Raw genomic sequence first — 20,272 nt, 5'->3', positions numbered from 1 at the left:
AAGCAAGTCTGATATTTCTACTCTTCGTTTGTCAAGTATAAATAGAAATAGGTCGCCATTACTGGTTATTCTTATCCTAACTACTTTATTGGCAGTATCAATATTTCCTATTATACTGTAATATTTGGGCAGATTTCTTACGAAGGCATCAGTTAATTTTCCGCCAACTTTTTCTCCTTTTTTTACATTTACAAATCTAATACCCATTCGTTTATCAACATGACCAACGTACCTGCTTTTAACTACTGGAAAATTGTCGACATAATTTAAATTTGAAATGTGCTCACTACACATTTTAGAGTCGTCGACGTAATTACTGTGCTTAACTTCAAATTTCTCCACGGATTTCGAATACATTTCCAACATACCTGACGCGCAGTTGTAAAATCAGCGCAGTTTCGTTAATACGTACCGCCAGTTCCCACCAGAAACTCGACATATACGTTTTTCAGATGCAGTATTCATTGGTTTATGCACAGGGAATCTTGTTTTCAACAAGTTACTTGAGGTTTTCTCTTTAAAATATACGACATACAATACGTAATCAAAAAGTTCAGACACAATCTGCGAAACGTCACACGTGCGACTTTAAACTCTGAAATTTAGGAATGCATATCATTCTCGGTTTGCTTCATGATAACGTGCTTCGCATTTTCCATGATTTTCAGTAATGATTTGAAAGAACTTTCTTGTAAAAACACTTGCCTTTCGAGAACTTCTGAACCGAACGTCAACTTTATTCGATTGAATGCACTCTAGAAACTTCTGTAAACTCAGATGCGATATTCAGGAGGAATTGAATATCGCATCGAAAGATCTTGGATGAGAGGTTTCTCGGATAAGAAAATACAAAATACATTTTTCAAAGTAAACGATAACTCGACCAACTAAATGGTTATCGAAACTCGATAAGTTTATATCATCGAATGTGCAAGATAGAATGATATTGCCAATCTTCAAGCTCTAAAGTCTGTGTCGTCGAATTTTTTTTAAACTTTTTCTCGAGGAAAGCTTTTATCATCAACAACTGGAAAACAGCGGAAAGAATATCTCTGTACCTTTATTGTTTTTATTATATCTACTGTTATTTTCGTTGAAAACTCGTTTCTCTTTTTTCAGGGAGTAGCAGTCTACGTATTTACCTCTCTATTCTAGGGTGCAGTTTCAATTAGAGACGACACCGTCATCCCATCCGTGCTCTTTGGCAATGCAATTAGCCGGGTACGCCACTTCTGTTGCCGCGTATCCCGTAAAAGGGATGAACGCGCGTGATAATTAAGATGCCGCGGCACTTCCGCGAATAATTAAGTACTGACTGAAGGGGTGGGATCGGTGGACGCTTGTTGGCTTGCGAAGCATCGGTCTGTTGTCGCACAATGATCCGCGACAAGCGTGTGTTCATGGGATGCTGGTTGAATAAGAGGCCGCGTTGAAGCTTATAAGTCGTCGCGATGTGTCAAGTGGTAAAAACAACACAAACACCAACACCAACAACAGCAACAACGACAATAATAATAATGATAATAAATGTCACCCTTTTTTCATACACGATTTGTATACGAACATTAATTCCTAATTCGTAAGGGATCACCAATGATTACAAAAATTGAACTATTTTCATACTCTGTAGAATACTTCTTATAATACTCTTTGTGCCTTTCTATAATGTACACTGCCCCTCATTGGAAGTATGGACACTTCGTTAAAAAGTTTTTCTTGATCCATAATTATTTATGATTTGTATAAAATATGTTTATATCGCCATCCCTCTATCTATTTATCATATGATATGTTACTAGTATCCCATTTTCGTCTACATATATATATTTATTTCAAAAAAAGGTTTTTCTCTCCTCATTTTACGTTCGAATCCAACCGAAAGAAAATAGTTTGCGTCTCTGTTATTATTTGGAGGCCGTTCGTTCTTCGCTCTTTGTTTACTTGACACTTTTTACTGTATGTAGTAGTAGAAGGACTGTTTACATTGCAAGAAAGCCGTATTAAATATTTCACTCTAGTATTAGACTCTCATAAGTTGAAACGTTCCGTAAAAGTTTCTGTAAAACGCCCCTTAAAACTGTTTTTTAATAAACAAAATGGTTCGTGGAAAACCCCTAAGTGTGGAAACACGTTCGGTCATCGTTACACTTCATCGAGAAGGATATTCAGTTCGTAATATTGGTGAAAAATTGAAAATGTGTAAATCAACTGTCCATCTGACCATTCGTCGCTATAAAGACACAGAAAGTCTCCAAGACCGTATTCGGCCTCGTCCTTCTAGATCAACTTCTAACGCTGACGACAAACAAATTATGCTTATGAGTAAGCGAAATAGAAAACTGACGGCTCCTGAAATTACTGCGAAGTTCAATCAGGGTCGTGAGAAACCGATTTCCGTCAGTACAGTTAAACGCCGTCTTCGGGAGGCTGATCTTCATATCAGTCTACGACGTGGAAATCGGCTGAAACGACGTTAATGGGCAAAGGACCATAGTAATTGGACAGAAGATCAATGGAAAAATCTGGACTGACGAATCCAAATTTGAAGTCTTTGGTCAAAAGCGAAGGGTTTTTGTACGGCGTTCCAAGGCAGGAAAAGTGCTCCCAGACTGTGTCGTACCCACAGTAAAACACGGAGGTGGCTCTGTTTTAGTGTGGGGATGTTTTTCATTTGGTGGTATAGGCGATTTAATAAAAATTGATGGGATTATGAAAAAGGAAGATTATAAAAAGATATTAATCGATAATGCAATACCATCAGGCTTAAGATTAATCGGTCTGTCTTTCGTTATTATGCAAGACAACGACCCTAAACACACGTCTCGCCTTTGCAAAAGTTATACTGTGGACCAAGAAAAGAAAAAAATTTGTAAACAGATGGTCTGGCCACCTCAATGCCCAGACCTTAACCCTATAGAATTACTGTGGGACGAACTAGATAGAAACATTAGAAAAAAGTGTCCCACTTCGAAAACCCAACTCTGGACGATGTTACAAGAGGCATGGAGGAATATATCGGATGAAAAAATAAAAAAATTAATACAACGAATGCCCCGATTGACTAAAGCTGTAATACGTGCCAAAGGAGGATTTTTTGATGAAAAGAAAATTTAAATTTAAAAGTACATAATTCGTTTCTGTTTGAATGTTATTTCATTATTTATGTATCATTCGTTAATTTTATGTTTATCCATTAAAGAACTGACTAAAAATAAAATTATTTTGTATTAAGAAATTTTTGTATTTACTTTTTCTTTTAATTCTCAAATTTGCATACTTCCATGAGTGGCAGTGTATAACACTCCGTGCTCAATATTACTGTCGCCATTTTCATTATATGCGTATCGATTCTCATTTTCTCAAAATTCACTCTGCATTCTTCATTCACTTATCATTCACTACATAACTCATATTGTCAATTGTTTTGGTCGACGTAAGACGTAGATCGATGCATATCAGAAAAGTACGTTCGAACATGTATATAGAAAAATTTCGGAATACCTACGCATCACTGGTTGTAAAATCATAACAGGTATCCATTTATTTAAAGATCCTTTTGGCATAGTTCTATCAGCTTGTTGAAAAATAAAATGTAACTGTCCGGCAATAATTGAGACAGCGACATAAGATTGTTCATCGGTAGGCTGCTCGTTGAAGCAGAAATCACTTCATCTCAGAGGTTTGAGAAACGATCACTCGTAATCAGTCGACGAGCGTTCAAACCGAAATCGAATTTTCTAAGATTCCAACCACGGCATTCGATTCGTCGCGCGATGTTGTGACAGGAAGCTTGAAAACTCTGGGGGCCTCGTCTCAGTAAAACACGGTCGATTCCGCTTTGAGACAGAAATAAGAAAAGAAGAGGGAACGGAAAAATTGGAGCAACCCCCTTCGAGACAGGTTAGGTGCTCTCAGACACTTCTGAGTGGGAAGGAAACGACAAAAAGGAGAGCACAGGCAGAGGGGTCAAATCGTTAACGTTTATGATACTGCCATTCGTTGGATTATCTTTTGATCCGTTCTTCTTCCGATTCTTTCACTTTTCTGAACATGATAATTATATTGAGTTTAAGAATGCCCACCAAGTTACATATGAAAGAAGTGAACATTGAAAAAATAATTGAAACAATAAAATAAATAAGAAATTGTTTATATCATAGAAAATACGAAAACGAAATATGTATTAAATAAATTTTATTTAATTATTTCACTGTCAAAACTGGGTGATATTTACATAACAAATTATGAAATCAGTGATGAGATGACTCATCGAGACATTTATCTAAATTTTTTCGAATAATTCTCCAAAAACCATACACTACAAATATAAAAACACTGTACGATATAGCCAACATATCCACTATAACAGGGTGCACGTGTACTTACAAACATTCTACAATAACAAGCATGGAAGGAGCCAATTACCAAAGCACGCATTAGTAGAATAAAATATACATAAGGATTATAGAAACACCTGAACGCAAGAATACAATAACATCCAAACAACAGGCTTTTCGGAAATTTCTGTATTACACAAGTGGGGATACACAACACATTGCATAAAAGAACTCAACATAACTTAATCTGTCAATTTTAAATGCAGATAAGTAGGCGGATGAGCTTATGGAAAATCGCCTAGGGCTATACAAGGGGCGAAAGAAGAAAAAAAGTCAGTTGTGATAAAAAATTCAGAGTTGTAGTCATCCAGTATTATTATTGTTGTTTCTCAATAGTAGCTTTTAATTATAATCGTGTATAGTTTTTAAGACATTGGCTTGTAATTTATTGTGCTTTACTTAATTAAATATCTACAATAACTTTGTATCCAATTAAAATGTACTTTTGAATAAACATAAGCGTTTGCAAAAATATAATACCCTTCTCCCTATGGAACTCATGAAAATGGTCTGATAAAAATCCGACAGGTTTCAGTCTTTCATAAATCCTTAGCGGCTCATTTCTAGAGAAACAATGAAGTTCTTGTTGAACATTTAGTTGAAGAAGAAATTTCCTCACAAAGTTAAAAATGTTGTTTCATCAAAGAAACAGTGATGTTAGAAACGGAAGTGAAATTTTATAGGAAATTCTTTTCCTACGGTGAATTGCCATCGACGACAAGAATATTAACGACAACACACTTCAATTCTCACATTAAAAACCTTACCGACACCACGTATTTTGCTTTTATTAAAACTCTAGGTTCTCGGCTTTTGAATAATACATCGTAGGAAACCACTTTGAGTCTGGTCGGTTTTAACTTGGTGTTTCGCCACGTTCAAACTTCTTTCCCGATTCTCGCATTCCATTGGCCAACATTGCGCGTCTACGGAGGCACACGGAACAAAGTTTAATATCCAGTTAAATTAAACTTTCTGCGTCCTTTTCATTAAAGGCGATAAGAATCTTCAAATTTTTAGTATACATAAGTGGGACATACTCAAAACATTAAAATTTTCTTATACATTCACGATTAGAATACATTTATACATTTATATCATTCCAACCACACCCATATCACGAGTTTGCAACAATGAAAATAAGGAAAACAAACACAACTGGTGAAAATATTAAAATTCATTTCATTCAATTATTTATTTATGATTATTGATATTAACTATATGTGTAGTATTAAATATACAAAATATAATGATACAGTCGTTTTAATAAATCATTAAAACAACTTTTGTTTTATTCTTACCGGCTTGAAATCCTTAAAACAATACATATATTTTTACCAAATCTTTGTACTGATGAAATAATTATAATATGACTGGAATCACATTTAGGAAAGAATCTCATATTGTAAATATTACAATCGATTAATTTTTCAATATTATTTTTAAACAATTATTTACTATGAATGTTTATTACTTTTCAGGTACAAGGATAAATATAAAAACTAGTAGGAAAACAAATTTTTTTATTATCCTTTTATCATTATTATATTAATTATTGTCATCTTCTTCGATAGTGCAACAATTATTTGTGTGCAGTGTAGCGCTTATAATAATAATCAAAATCTAAAACATAAATTTTCTTTTAATGTAGTGCAGATAGTTTATGCTGAAATTATGTTAACGTTTTGTAAAATTTATACAAATATAACACGTTTCTTATACGAGAATCAACTTAGTTGAATTCAAGGTTACCAGATTTGTTTCAGTAGCAGCTTTCATAGTTACAATATTTTATTCAATGTAACTTATTGTCATCCTTATTGTGATCCTATAAAGTTGCAAATCTTTCAAAATCCCCTTGCGAAAAGTCTTGTTTTCCGTGACACCGAGTCTTAATGCAAGTGCAAGAAATATCCCACGTACTTTGTGTCCAATTTATGTGCATACATGAATGCGTAGAATTCGCGAGGGTCTTCCACTTTCGCGAGAATAAAGCAGCCCATAAACATATACAAAATATACATGGTTTCTACAAACTGTACTTATTTCAAATGCTGAAGTTTTTTTAATGCGATCAGTGTACAGCTAGTTTTGAGTACACAATTCTAGAGCATCGCATGTATATATATTGGGCATTATTTTTTAAAAATTCGGTATATTCTATCGATACCACTACAGTGAATTTTTGTTATCGGGAGAATATCTGTGTCACTTATTGTAATATTGGTCACCTAAAACATGAAAGATACTTCATATTTTTATTTCAACGCGTATGAAATTTCTAGCGATTATCAAGCGTAAGCGTAGGCAGACACCCCTTGCAGGCCAGTCCGGAAAGACCGACCTTGATCATACTAATTTATAGTCGAGATTAATAACCACAGTGTTATCATTATTCAAAGTTAGGGTGAATTAATATTCTTAGATTTTTATAATTAAAAATCCTTCTCGAAAACATTGCTTTTATATAAAATGAAATTATACATATACAGGGTGGGGCACTAACTATTCGCACATCAGATATCTCCGAAATTATAAGATTTACAGAAATATTTGCTGAAATAAAATTGCACAGTACGAAGGGGGCCATTCGGTAGCGATAATAGTTTTTCTGCAGGTGGAGGTACTTCGTATATTTGAAAGTCACCTTCATTTTTTTAAATGGATCGGTATGTTTTTGCTTCCGTATCATGATAGAAGATCTTAAAACGAGTACAACGACCTATTACATAAGGTCATTGAAAATCAAAGAAAGTAGAGAAAGCCGATAATACTTATGGTTTTGGTAGTAAATGAAACATACGTTTATAGTAGGTGTTCGAAATGATGACCATCACTGTCAATGCAACATTGGATTCCTTTTACGATTGATTGACTTGTAAGTCTTACAGCGTCAGAACTTATTGACGCACAGGCTGCAAGAATTCGCTGTTGCATGTCGTAAGGTGTAGTTGGTACTTCTTTGTACACTTTATCTTTCAGTGTTCCCCACAGAAAGGAATCTAGAGGTGTTAAGTCTGGTGAACGAGATGGGGAAGTCGACGGGGAAGTAGCTTTCCTAGAACTTTATTCAATAAAAGTTAAATTAAGAATTTATTAAAAATTGTTCCAACAAATGTTTCATTATTCTATGGCTTTGCCAACTGGTGGCCTTACATCTGTAAGAAATGAATCTAATATGACAGCATACTGCATACACTTGTATGCACATGAAAAATATTTTTACACCACTCAGTAGCACAATTTAATAGACGATACGAAAGGGAAGTTAAAAATGTATCTTCCGAAATCCATCTTAGCCTACTTATCAATGATGTAATTATCGCTTCGCATGGAAATTAATTTTATCGTGTATAAAATTTGGTGAATGCAACACTGAATATATTGAATTATCAATAGTTAAAAATAAGCTCATAATAGCGCGTGACTAAAATAAATAAGGGTGCGAAGGATAATCAACCGAGAGACAAATGTACAGAACGTTACACATTATACCTATTATTTCACCAAACTCTGTGCAGCTGTCAATTATCAATTTCTATTATGCTCTGTAATTATTCTGACCGAAAGTGTCAATAATTGATTACTTCTTGTCTATTACTTCTACAAACAGAACATTTTACTTACTACACACGGTGCACTTTTATATACTAACGCAGAAGTAACGCTACAACTGAAATTAAAATTCCATTCCGTTAAATACAAATTATATAATCATTGGTATCATTTACCGAGTTCAAAATACGATGTAAAATGAGTGTCGTTAATAAAATGAAATATAGCTACAGTCCAGCAAATGGAGATTTAAAATTTGAATTCCATTAAAGGAACATAATCACGTTTTAGATACTTACATTTTCCAAACAATTTTTCTATGAATATCAGTTTGAACTCGTTTAATTAAAAAAATATTCGAAAATTTCATTTTCACGCAAATTTATTTATACTTGTAATTAACACTCGCGAAAGAAACAATTAGGTCACGCGCAATACGCTTGAACATTTATTTGTACATTCATGGTAGTATTGCCGTTATTAGCAGAATAACTGCAGCGTATAATGCATATTGATATTTGTAGAGACTTTTAAAATCTGTTTGGAGTTGTCCATTAAAAACAATATTCGAACGCTGCATTTGAAAATTTAATGGGATCGGGAACGTATAAATATGTCTTTTGATAATTGAAGATTATTCAGCGGCGTTGTATTCAGACGCTTTAAAGTACAATTAAAATTCTTCTGATACACCATTATCATCTAAATAAGAAATACTAAAATATGTTAGTAAAATATGTTCAAAATTTCAAATAAATATATTAGGAGTACAAAAGTTGTCGACCTATTCGACCTATGAGCTAATATTCGCTCATAGATTTCAGAGAATAAGCAGATTTAATGTCACACAACGATTTAGATAAGAAGTTTTAAAAGAAGATTATACGAGACGTTATAAAAGATTCGGTAAACTGTGATTCGTTTAACTGTGAATTATTGGGGAACAAAGTTGTAATCGTACTTTTCCCCTTACTTTAGTATGAAAAATCACCCTTTAAGAGGATAAAAATCGAACGTTCGGTCTAAAAATCTACACGCACATGTACGAGCATAAGTTCAGAAACGAATACGTGCGGTACCGTCAAATATTTTCACGAATCCCCTATTTATGTACCCAACAAGGTCAATGTCTTCCTTATTTCATGATAGTGTTCACGCTTTTTATTTTCTCTAACTTCATTCAGCCATCTTCTTAACATTAGATTTACGGAACGCATCAATTTGACGCATATTGAATTTTATAAATTATTTTGTAAATGTTTACAATTATCTATTACCAAACCTTCAATCTGCAAACTCTAAATAGGCGAACATCAATTTTTCTAAGAACAATAGAATAAACCGTACAATAAATGCCCATAAGACTAGTGTCAATTATCCCCAAACACTGTATCTAGCTCGACCCATTGGTTCACCAGACTCCCTTTTACAATGTTCAAGTTCACTCAAAACAAAGATTTTCTTTTTCCTGGTAAGTCATTGACACTAATCTAATTATGAACGTAGCCGCGAAACAAATTGTAGAGCAAGGGGTTGATGGGTTAATGGAAATGTCCAATAATAGAATTAACTCTTCTGCTTCACCCGGCAGGTACACACAACCCTGTCAAGGTTAATCGTAACTGGTGAAAAGCCCTGGAGTGTATGAACGTATCGCTGAAAGCTCATTGTACTGTAAATGACCGAGAACGCCGTTCTCTGTGTCATCGTGTCGCTATTGTTCTACGCTCGGTGTGTGTACACACCAAGATCTCCAGGAAATGGTAACCGGGTCTGCGTACTTCCTCTTTAATTCATCCGCCGAAAACAGAAATACAATTGCACACTGAGAACTTTTGTTCGGTCACGGAGCCTATTATTCCTAGATGAATGAATAGGACCCTTTCTCGACTACGTCGTCACGGCGCCTCTGAAGTAACTTCACGGAGCTGACGAGACTGTACACCAATTAAAACAGCGAACGAAATGAAATGAAAAGAGCTCGGAAATTGTTTTTTCAAACTTTCCTCTTCTGGTCGTGCAAATGTTTTAAGTATCCTTGATATTCTTTTTTTTAATGCTTTATAATTAACAAATGAATGTAAAATCTATGCATTTAATCATTGTGGAGATAAAAACTTTTCCTACGTCGATTGTACTTGATAACAAAGAACTAAACTTTAAATTTCAGGTTTATGAATTCATTAGTTTACTTATTACTGAATTCATGTAATTGGCGGTACAACCAGATAGAGATTCTATATAAAAAAATAAGTCCAAACTACAGAATAAAATTTGTTCATGTGAGGCTCTGTGTTCGAAGAAATCGATTTTGAATATTCGCCGACTATACGTGCACTTGACCATGTCCCGGTATTGGATCTGACTGTAGATTCTTCTTTCAATTGAAATTTATGTTGAGAAAAACTTGCAGCGTCACGAAAATTTGTATCTCTCTTATGATCCTACTATCCGTATTATCCTACAGTAAGTCTTTAGAGTTTTGACCGACTACCCAAAAGCTAAAACTGCATAAGGGCAAGGGGAATCATCGCACGCTCCAGTTATTATAGCGCCTCGCACGGTAGAAGAATAAAATGTGTTCGAAAACGTTCGTGGAAATTTAATTAAAAGAGCAGAATTATGTATTTGACAGAATGGGCAGTATTTTCAACAATTTCTGTAATAATACAGTTTATGGTTACCTCAACATCCTGCTTCATTGAGCATTTTTAACTCTCAAGTACAATAAACATTTTCGCGACGTTGGTAGCCTTTATCAACATAAACTTCAATCGAAAGAATGATCTACAGTCAGATCCACTACCAAGAAATGGTCAAGTGTCAAGCTCATATGAACAAAATTTTATTCTGTTCTTTGGACTTATTTTTTTACATAGAATTAGTCTCTATCTGGTTGTGCCACCAGTTACATGATACCTTGTATACAAGAAGAATTGTTTAAAAGAATGGCGTTCCGAAGTAAAGTTCAGCCTAGGTAATTCAGCATCTTTATATTCACTTGGATCGTAATGTACTTTTATTTGTACAAAGTGGATTAGATATTCGGCAGGTAAGTATCAAATGTACGCGTAGTGGTTTGTCACGGAATACGCGTAACTCTCGATACATAGCGGCTCAGACGTCAAGAGTTAAATCTTTCGCGAAATCTTCCCTTTGAATCGTTCGAGATTCTTTTGGTATGTCGGAAGAACTAGGTTTATCGGACGAAAGTCTGTTTCACTAGATTTGTTGGTGCGAGGAGAGTAAATAACTCTATAGAATTGCTCGTTGCTTCTTTGCACTGTTTTTGCGAGTGACTTTCCTCTCACTTCTCTTACCTTGAAGTAGCACGACTTAGTGCTCAAAGCTATTCTCAAGATCTCATTCTTGCCTGGAAAGCTCAGCTGCCCGTCAACGTGTCGCTCGCAATCCACTGCAGCAACCTCAGTTTAGCTCCCCTTGAACATTGTCTCCGAAGGGACTTAAAAAAAAAAGATTCAACTACCGAACGTATTCTTTTTTCTGTTTCCTTGGCATTTATTTCTATGTCCGACCCGCTTACAAAACGCGTGTTCCTTGTCTCTGTTCTCTCTTTCATCGGATTAAATTCTCCCTCGAATATGGAACATGACTCGAGAAACTGAAAGACGGAAGAGTTTAACACGTTCAGTATCAACTGTACATATTTATGGCGCCCACAGTACTATACTTTATAGGGCACGGTTTTATATTCGGAAACTTTGTTGGATTTGATCATATACTGCAACCACGGAGAATGTTACAAAAATAAATCGTGGTAGCGAATAGTAAAGATAAGAGGAATTGTTGAAATAATGAAGAAGGAGAAATTATATGAAACATGGGTGAATAATTTATCCAATTAATTTCTTTTTAGCCTTTGTTAATTAATATTTATTATATGTGCAATTTTTATATAGAAATAAAAGAAATAAAAATTTCTATATTTATCACTATTTTTTTTTACAAAGTATTAAATGTAATAAATATCAAAATATTAAGTTATGTAACATTAATCAATAATGCACGATGTCCAGTAAATATTACAATTTCAGTAAGTATTAATTGATCAAATAATTTCATTAGATGGGAGTCTTTTGTTTTCACTGAATAATATCAGAATCAGTATACTTAATAATATACACTTAATTAGTGGTATCGAAAGTGTCAAGTTAATTTTAATAGTATGCATTTCAGAAGAGATTAAGCAGCGTTGACACTATATTAGATATGTATTTCCTCTTATTCCTGTCTATTTATTACAATAAATTACTTAAGTACGAGAAATACTCGAAATTTAAATCTCTTAAAAAGAAAAGCCTATTTTAAACATATCATGAAGAATTTCCAATGCAAAGGTACACATTACAATTTGCGTCCAGTTGGCATTTAAAAAACTATAACGGACCTCATAAGGATAATGTCAGTACTCACTGATCGCTGTACACACGCCCAAGATCCTCGTCAAGGTTGTCAGATGGTTATCGTTGGTTCTGACGTACGTGGACATCCCGGCTGGACCAGAAAACACGTTAAAATCCTGCACCAGTATCACTGTACGTTAAACAACAAATCGGTTCACGATGACAACGAACCACTCGCAATTAAACGCAAATGAAATTATGGTGATATTTAGCGGGCAACAGAAGACACGTTCGACAGTGGATATTCTGCACGCAACAGCATCCAACCCCTTTCGAGAACCACGCGCAACTAAGAGTCTAGGTTTTTCAGGAGTGAATTCATGCTCACTAACCCCGCATTCTGATCCGCGCATGTGCGCTTCTCGTTTATCGTTCAAATAACCTTCTCGTTCGAAGAGAATCGCCTATAACGTGCCATTTATACCTTATGTTATAACTCAGATTTGACATTAATTAGTGTACATGTTAATACTGAATATTATACGTTCATGCTTAACATACCTAATTTTAAATGTTAACCGGGGTCTGAAAACGTTTTAGGGTGGTACTGAAAAAAAATACGAACTATCTAATCGGTTTTTTAATTCATATCTGTTCTTCAATGTTGTATCGTCAATTATATGAATGAAACTAACAAAGAAAAAATATTGGTAGTAAAAGACATTTTTCATTTAAGAAGTATACATATTACGAATGAATGGAAGAATAAATTATTAAACAAAAAATTCAGCGTGTGAGAATTAAAAATTAATATATTAACGTGTGAGCTTAATCTCACGCAATTGTATTTTATCAGTATTGAATAAGAAAGAAACAAGATTCTATAACAGTTGGGACAATATTCTTAAAATCGTTATGCATTTCTCATTAACTTACATATATCCACATTTTATACACTCAATTATGTTGTTAGGAGCTTCTCGCCTCGCATAGCAAATTTCAAAAATTGTTTCATGTTGTTTAATACATATCTAATATTTACGTTATATATACCCATACTTATTAACACAAAATATCCCATTTTAAACTATTATTCCACATATTATGAGAAAATATCCTGAATGGAAGACGTTCCTTTAAAGTATTGCAAGACGTCAAGAGAGGATATTGCAAGATGCAAGTAAATAAAACATTACTTGGTCGAGGCAAAAATCAGTTTTTTAGTAACCCTTATTTACTAATTCATTGATTAGAAAATAGTAATATAAATACTTTATGACTGAAATTCGATTAAAGTTGAGTTTCAATAAATCCATTGCAATTACATAAGATACTATTATTCTCTTAATTTATATATTTATGCAGTAAAAAACATGATTAAAGATGAAGACTTGCTTTTGCTATTATTTTTATCCGAACAATGTACGATACGATACGCTCATTGATGCAACTTGTTATTTTTTGTGGTATTGACCTAATTCTGTTTACACTGTATAGTTATACTATGGGAGAGTATCGCTATTTGTAACAATTTAATAGTACAGGTAGAAAATTATTCTGAACTAGTTACACAAAACTATGTATATAAATGATGTATATACTCATTTACTTATTAATGTATATTCGTACAGTGAAACATAGTCTCACTGTTAGAACAACTTAACTTAATTCAACATTACGGTATAATACAATTATAATAGTTTCACTTCATTTTAGTTAGCAAATAAATATCACAATTCTGTGTAATATATTTCGGGACTAAATTATTTACTCGATCACTTTCGATATTTCATGGTATTAAACGTATATGTTAATGTTCAACAAGTTGAAAGTTATTTTTAAAATAATTAACAAATAATTTTGTTTTATAATACACTATTCCTAATACAATACCTATTATAGAAAGCCTTAGCTTCGCAATATAACAGATTTGAGTTTATGATTTTAAACGAGTACAGTTCAAGATATAGTAAAAAAATATATTTTTATATATTATATGCCATATGCTAAAACTGAGTATTATACACTTACAGTTAGGTTGCCTCCTTCTTATTCATTTACCCAATTATCCCCGTAACTATTCATTATTCGAAAAAAATATTTAAAATAATGCTTATTCTTTTTTAAAGTATTTTCAAATAAAACTGTATGCTCGTATTTAGCTCAGTTTTCACTATATTCGGAAACGAATTCATTGATTTAATACTAGAGCTACTGAGCGTTTATTAGGGTTAATATGTAACATTTATCAAAATTGTAACAATATATTTTTTTTTTATTTCTTCAGAGGATCGTTGTAGCATTTATTAGAAATTATTTATTTCCAAGATCATTTCGGATGCTGGATACTTTTAAAAATCAGCAATTGCAAAATAAGGAAACTAAAACTTGTCATTTTAATGGGTGTGGTAGTTATGGTGTTAAAAATGTAAAAATGACTTTTGAAGATGAGTCTACGTTATTCATAATTGTTTGAATTCTCTATTTTACGCGACTACAACATTTATCTTATGAATTAAATTCTTATCGAAAGAAACAATACGTAATTCTAGTAACAATAATATTGGTGCTTCCAAACCAAATGCTATGAAATAGTAATCTTAATAATGGATGTTCCATGTTCGTAATCATAAGCACCAATGAATCGTATGATTTGTGTGAATGACGCGGCGTGTTTATGGCTAATTGTAAATTCTACGATAAGAAAGGCCTTCAACATTTTATGGGTCAAATAATTAGTCTCGCAGTGGGTCACAAATTTGAATAAATGAAATCATACAGTTCCATTTAAAAATATGAAGATCGTATCTTAAGATCTTGAAAACATTTCCACCTAGGAAATACTAGTTATCATAACATGTTCTCTGCATAATATAATAAGTTTTATTTCAGACACTCGTTCGAAGAATGAATAGTTGCGAAGATAATAGCGTAGATAGATTTAAATGATGTACCTTGTACATGCATATACATAGATAAAGTGCCTATATCTCATATTGTAAATAATAGTCCTTCATTTCGAATTACTATTTCTTACATGATTAAATCTCCTAGTCCTTTATTTTTACAACATTCAGTTTGATATTAACTGATGAAAGAGTGATTAGCAAGATGAAATAGCAGTAAGAGATCGCTCTAGCTGCCCTTATTTCATCTAACTTTTTCATAGCCCTATATCAATACTGAAAATATTTGTGTAAAAAGTTAGGGCTATTAGACTTTAAACACAAAATATCAATTATACCCGTATTCCTCTACCTATCCAACTTATCATCAACACACTATACTTAACGATCCAGTATCTAATGCCATACTATCATGGAAACTGTTATGAAAACAATTATCAACTGTAGTTACCTGTAATAATAAAACCCTTGTTTATTTCTTATTACTCTGTACCCATTTCAGACTTAATATAAACGTTCGTTCTAATAAGGTCGAATAAATGTCAAATTATTCAAAAATTATGTGCTTCATTTTGGTATACTATGTACTACAAGAATTCCATTATACCTAGATTCTTGATATTCACTATGTACAATTAGCTTCGAAACGTGTCAGTACAATCCCCCAAAATCGTTAGATATATTCTTTATTTTCTAACAAAGAAATATGATCACTGTATTTATGTGGTACATTCAACGAATTGAATTAGTAGCTGTAAATAAATATGTGCGATTTAAAAATCCAGTCGAATTTCTATTTCTTGCGTATTATACAAGAATATTCATTGTTTTTCTGCATTGATATCAGTCGTCGAATAGATTTTTGGTTGCAATGGCATATAGGGAACATAGAGCATGAACCTAAATGCATAATAGCAAATATGTTAACTGAATTTTATGGTAGTAAAAATGCAATTTAAAAATCCTTGGGATGGTATAATGTAGGATTCATGTAATTTAAACATATTTATATGGTTATATAATAAATATATATGTAGGATTGGGACAATGTAGTGGACTTTTAACATCAACAACAGTTCATTGAACTGAATAATTAATGAGTAAAAATAGGGGTGCATCTGCCGATGCTCAATGAAAATTACTTTAGCTACGTTCATACTACTCTCGGCTTCACTTATATTATCATACTCATACTGTCTTACTGTCTTACTGTCTTTAACTGTCACCCCAATCAGTCTTTCCTTCTCTTCACAGATATCCTTTTTTTACTTACACTCTGTCCCTCTTACATCCATAACTACATAACATTTTCGCAGTCACGTATACACTGTCCAAATCTCGTGATTCTCACGGTTCAGTCGTTCGGTTCCAAACATTTTTCCTTCAGCCACTCGAGATCATCCCGTCTGCAGTCATACTTTCTCTAAACATATCGGCGCCAGCTCGTCGCAAGATGACACCAGCCACACGCCCCAAACAGTCGCCTATTCATACCTTAACAGTAGAACTACCGAGCATTTAATGTGATTGATATGTAATCCCTGTAAAAATTGTAACAGTAGATTATTTTCAGTTTCTTCAAACATTCGTTATAGTATTCAAGTGATACAATTTATAATTAATTAAAGATATCAATCATTGCGAAACAAAAAAATCGAAACCAGTCATTTTGAGTGGTACGTAGTTCTAGTGTTAAGAACTATTTATGTTAGCCTTAATAATATATGCGTCACACTGTATACGTAATATAAGAAGAAGTGTGATGCATTTAAAACAGAACACCTGAGTAATTCCGTTATCTTGAACGGCAGAGAAAAATATCTGACGACAAAATTACATTATTGGAAAAGAACAGAAAATTTCCTGATAGCGAAAAATCTGTTTTCTCAGGGTCACTTTATCGAAATTTTCGGGTCATCGTTACTTTTTTTAAATGGAATTCTATATCGTTTGATTCATATCTTTATAAAGGTTCAACAACGTAATTTGATTATCTTAATTACCATATCGTTTTGATCATGGAACTTCGATAAATGTATTTCTTAACACGATCGCGAGATTTCTAATTCATGCATCTGTATTGAAGTGTGTAGCTCTATAAATTTCAGTAACCCTCATTGTAAGATATATTGTACATACGTTTCAATAAAGACCCGCCAGTCAAGTAGCAATATCATGATAGTGTTAGGGAATCGTTATTGTAAACTTCGCGAAATTATATGACCAAAACGGTAGTTATTGAGGTCATGAAATTGAATTTTTAATCTCTATGAAAATATGGAGAAATCAATGTAGTAATCGATTTAAGAAAAAGAACGATGGCATTGAGATCTCAAGAAAATGACCTTAAAAACATTTTTCACTACCAGAAAAGTTGCCTGTTAGAACAGTGTAAATTTGTCCAGAGAAGATTTCTTCTGACACAAAAGATAATGGAGTTGTTTAAGTGTCTTGTTTCAAATGTCTTGTTTTAAATTTCAACAAGAAATTTTCTAGTTATTAAATCTCGATTTATATTCTAACAATGCATCCAATATTGGCAAACATGAGGCAGAGCAGCAAGAGCGTCGACATTGATCACCACGCAAAAAGTAAAAATAAAAGCTTGACTCGCTTCCCGCTATTGATCGATTTTTAATTATTAACAACTTTGAAATACAGTTGAAATCATAACTGTTTACTCTTGCCGCTCATGTTATATTACCTTGGAGAATCATCCCCGAAATTTTCTGCCACCTGTTGCCGTACACCTTACACAAGCATAGTGAATGTAACCATAGTCTACAATGAACCTCCATTTAGAGTTACAAAACTACAGAATCTGTTTACTATGTGTTCAAATTATAAACTAAAATAAAATGGTCGTAGGTTATATCACTTATCGCTGTTTTTTAAATATTTTTATGACATACACGCATTGATACGGTTTTAAAATCTGCGTATGTAGCATATGACATTTTCTATTTGAGTACAGTTTCAAAATGGCGATAGTGTCAGAAGCGGCTAATAACAAAGAGATATAAGAATAATTCGAATTAAACGATAAATAAATTACACACGTCAATATTATACTAATTTTGAAAAATCGAAACTGATAATTGACATTTTCACCTTCTCATCTTTACTGAATCATTTTAATAATCACTTATAATAAGAAAATTCAAAGTTTGAGCTTAAGCAATTAATAATGTTAAAACAATAGATTTCTCAACAAAGTTTTACCTATCGATGCAATTTTTCTTGCTTTAGCCTTGAAAGAACTTCGAAATAAATGGTTCAAATCTTAGCAATATATTTAAACTTAATTATTCCCAAACAATGACAATGTTATTCACTGTTCACGGATCAAAGGAAAATACTATTTTGTTATTACTAATTTGTTATTTTCAAAGTAAATTTGCACTTACAGTGGTATGGAAAATTTTCTTGCGTTTCTTCTAAACTGCGAATAGTAAAGTATTACGCGAGCTTAGTCACGAAAGTAAATAATACGCTAAGGAGTTAAGAGAGACTACGCCTTAAACTTTACTTTTGTTGTTAAGTACAGGATTTTGAGTAATTCTTTCCAGAATTTATTAGCCTAATAAATGTGGAATTTAATTTGAAAAATCTCTGATAATGCTTGGAATGAAATCAAATAATAAAGTGTGTACTTGTCAAATGCAGGCCAAATGCACCTACGACGTATTTTAACGAAAAACTAAAGCAAAACGAAGAAAAATTATATGTTTATCTGAAAAAAAAAAATTTATGGTTGAAAGAATTAGTATCCTTTTGATTCTAAGATGACGGGTATTCTCGTCAAACGCAGTTAATTGATTAAGTGGCGTGTTAGAATATTTGAGGTATTCCTGACAAAGATTCCAATATTTTCTTGTTAATGTAAATTTACCGTTCATAGTTTGGCTAGATTTGATAATTATTTACAAAGAATTACATGCTACTAATTTCATTAAAATATGTTGAATTATATTTTTTTCATTAGTACGATTATATGTTTATCATTAACTTTATTAGTAATAAGTTGCTGGCCGCTCTACAGCTTACGGCAATGTTATAGGTATTACGTCATATTTGGCAAGACCTCTTTAGCTGGTACCCAGCACCAAAAGTTACTGGAACATAGAAAACAAAAAATTGTTATGTAATCTTAATCAAGAATAAATACTATTTAATGTAGCGTTAGATTGTTTAATAATTCATAAGTTAAATATTATTTATAGTATTGTACAGGAATTGATAGGTATAGCATAAATTCAGTCCATTGGGGACGACGCAGTCGATTAGAGTTCACTAGGGATGATAAAGAGTGGACAGAGTTCACCGAACATTCTGAATTCGCCGTCAGCTATGATTCACTGTCGATACGTAGTGTCACAAGAGAAAAACTGATTGCGAATTTCAATTCAGCATAAAAATACTATTAAAATCACCCATCAAACCCTTCTATGAAAAATCCAATGGCAAAAGTTTTTCCATTTGCTGTATGTGATAAGAATATAATAGATTTTCTCGTAAAGTTGGACAGTTTCTGAGAACATATTTTACGTCTCTAATGCTGTCTGCCTTGTGCTTAGTTCTGGATTTTCTTCGACGTGTCCGAGTATGTAACTGTTCTTCAACTTCAGTCGTTCTAACTTGACGAGTTTCGACTTCGATTAGTCGTAATAGGCAAGAAAGATCCAGTTTCCCTAAGCCTATGACGCATAGGGATAAAAGTACTTTTAGTGGGACACTATTTCTGAGGAAAAGTCTGCCGATAGAGACGTTGAGCTTCTCTGGCATTCCCTTTAGCTGGTCCATAGATACAGTAAATATCTGCTTACTCGATATTTGAGTAAACAATTCTCACTGTCATCTTGAAACCCTAATTTTCACTATAAAACGGTTAGATTTCATACTAGATTAGATTACTATCATTCTACATTAGTTAAGGTTGGAAAGCTTGGAAGTTTAAACAATTAAAATTTTAACAGGCACAAATTATATTTAATCTAACAATAATAGATATATTGATCCTGTCGTAGCACCACCTCCCCTGTTTCCTGAT

At 33.0% G+C, this 20,272-nt stretch overlaps 1 protein-coding gene across 2 annotated transcripts in view; it reads right to left on the bottom strand.

Annotated features, from left to right (window-relative positions):
- Positions 1-19,859, bottom strand: part of LOC116426561 (uncharacterized) — a 53,249-nt gene extending 33,390 nt beyond the window's left edge. For both annotated transcript variants that reach the window (XM_031975665.2, XM_031975666.2), the window contains exon 1: positions 12,387-19,859. In XM_031975665.2, coding sequence (XP_031831525.2) covers positions 12,387-12,462 — 76 coding nt within the window. In that variant the 5' untranslated portion in view covers positions 12,463-19,859. The remainder of the gene's footprint in view (positions 1-12,386) is intronic.
- Between the last annotated feature and the right edge of the window lie 413 nt (positions 19,860-20,272).

This window comes from Nomia melanderi, chromosome 8, assembly GCF_051020985.1.
Source record: "Nomia melanderi isolate GNS246 chromosome 8, iyNomMela1, whole genome shotgun sequence".
In the NCBI taxonomy this organism is placed as follows: domain Eukaryota; kingdom Metazoa; phylum Arthropoda; class Insecta; order Hymenoptera; family Halictidae; genus Nomia; species Nomia melanderi.
Note: the sequence above shows the minus strand (reverse complement) of the source record. Positions and strands in the feature narration are given on the sequence as shown.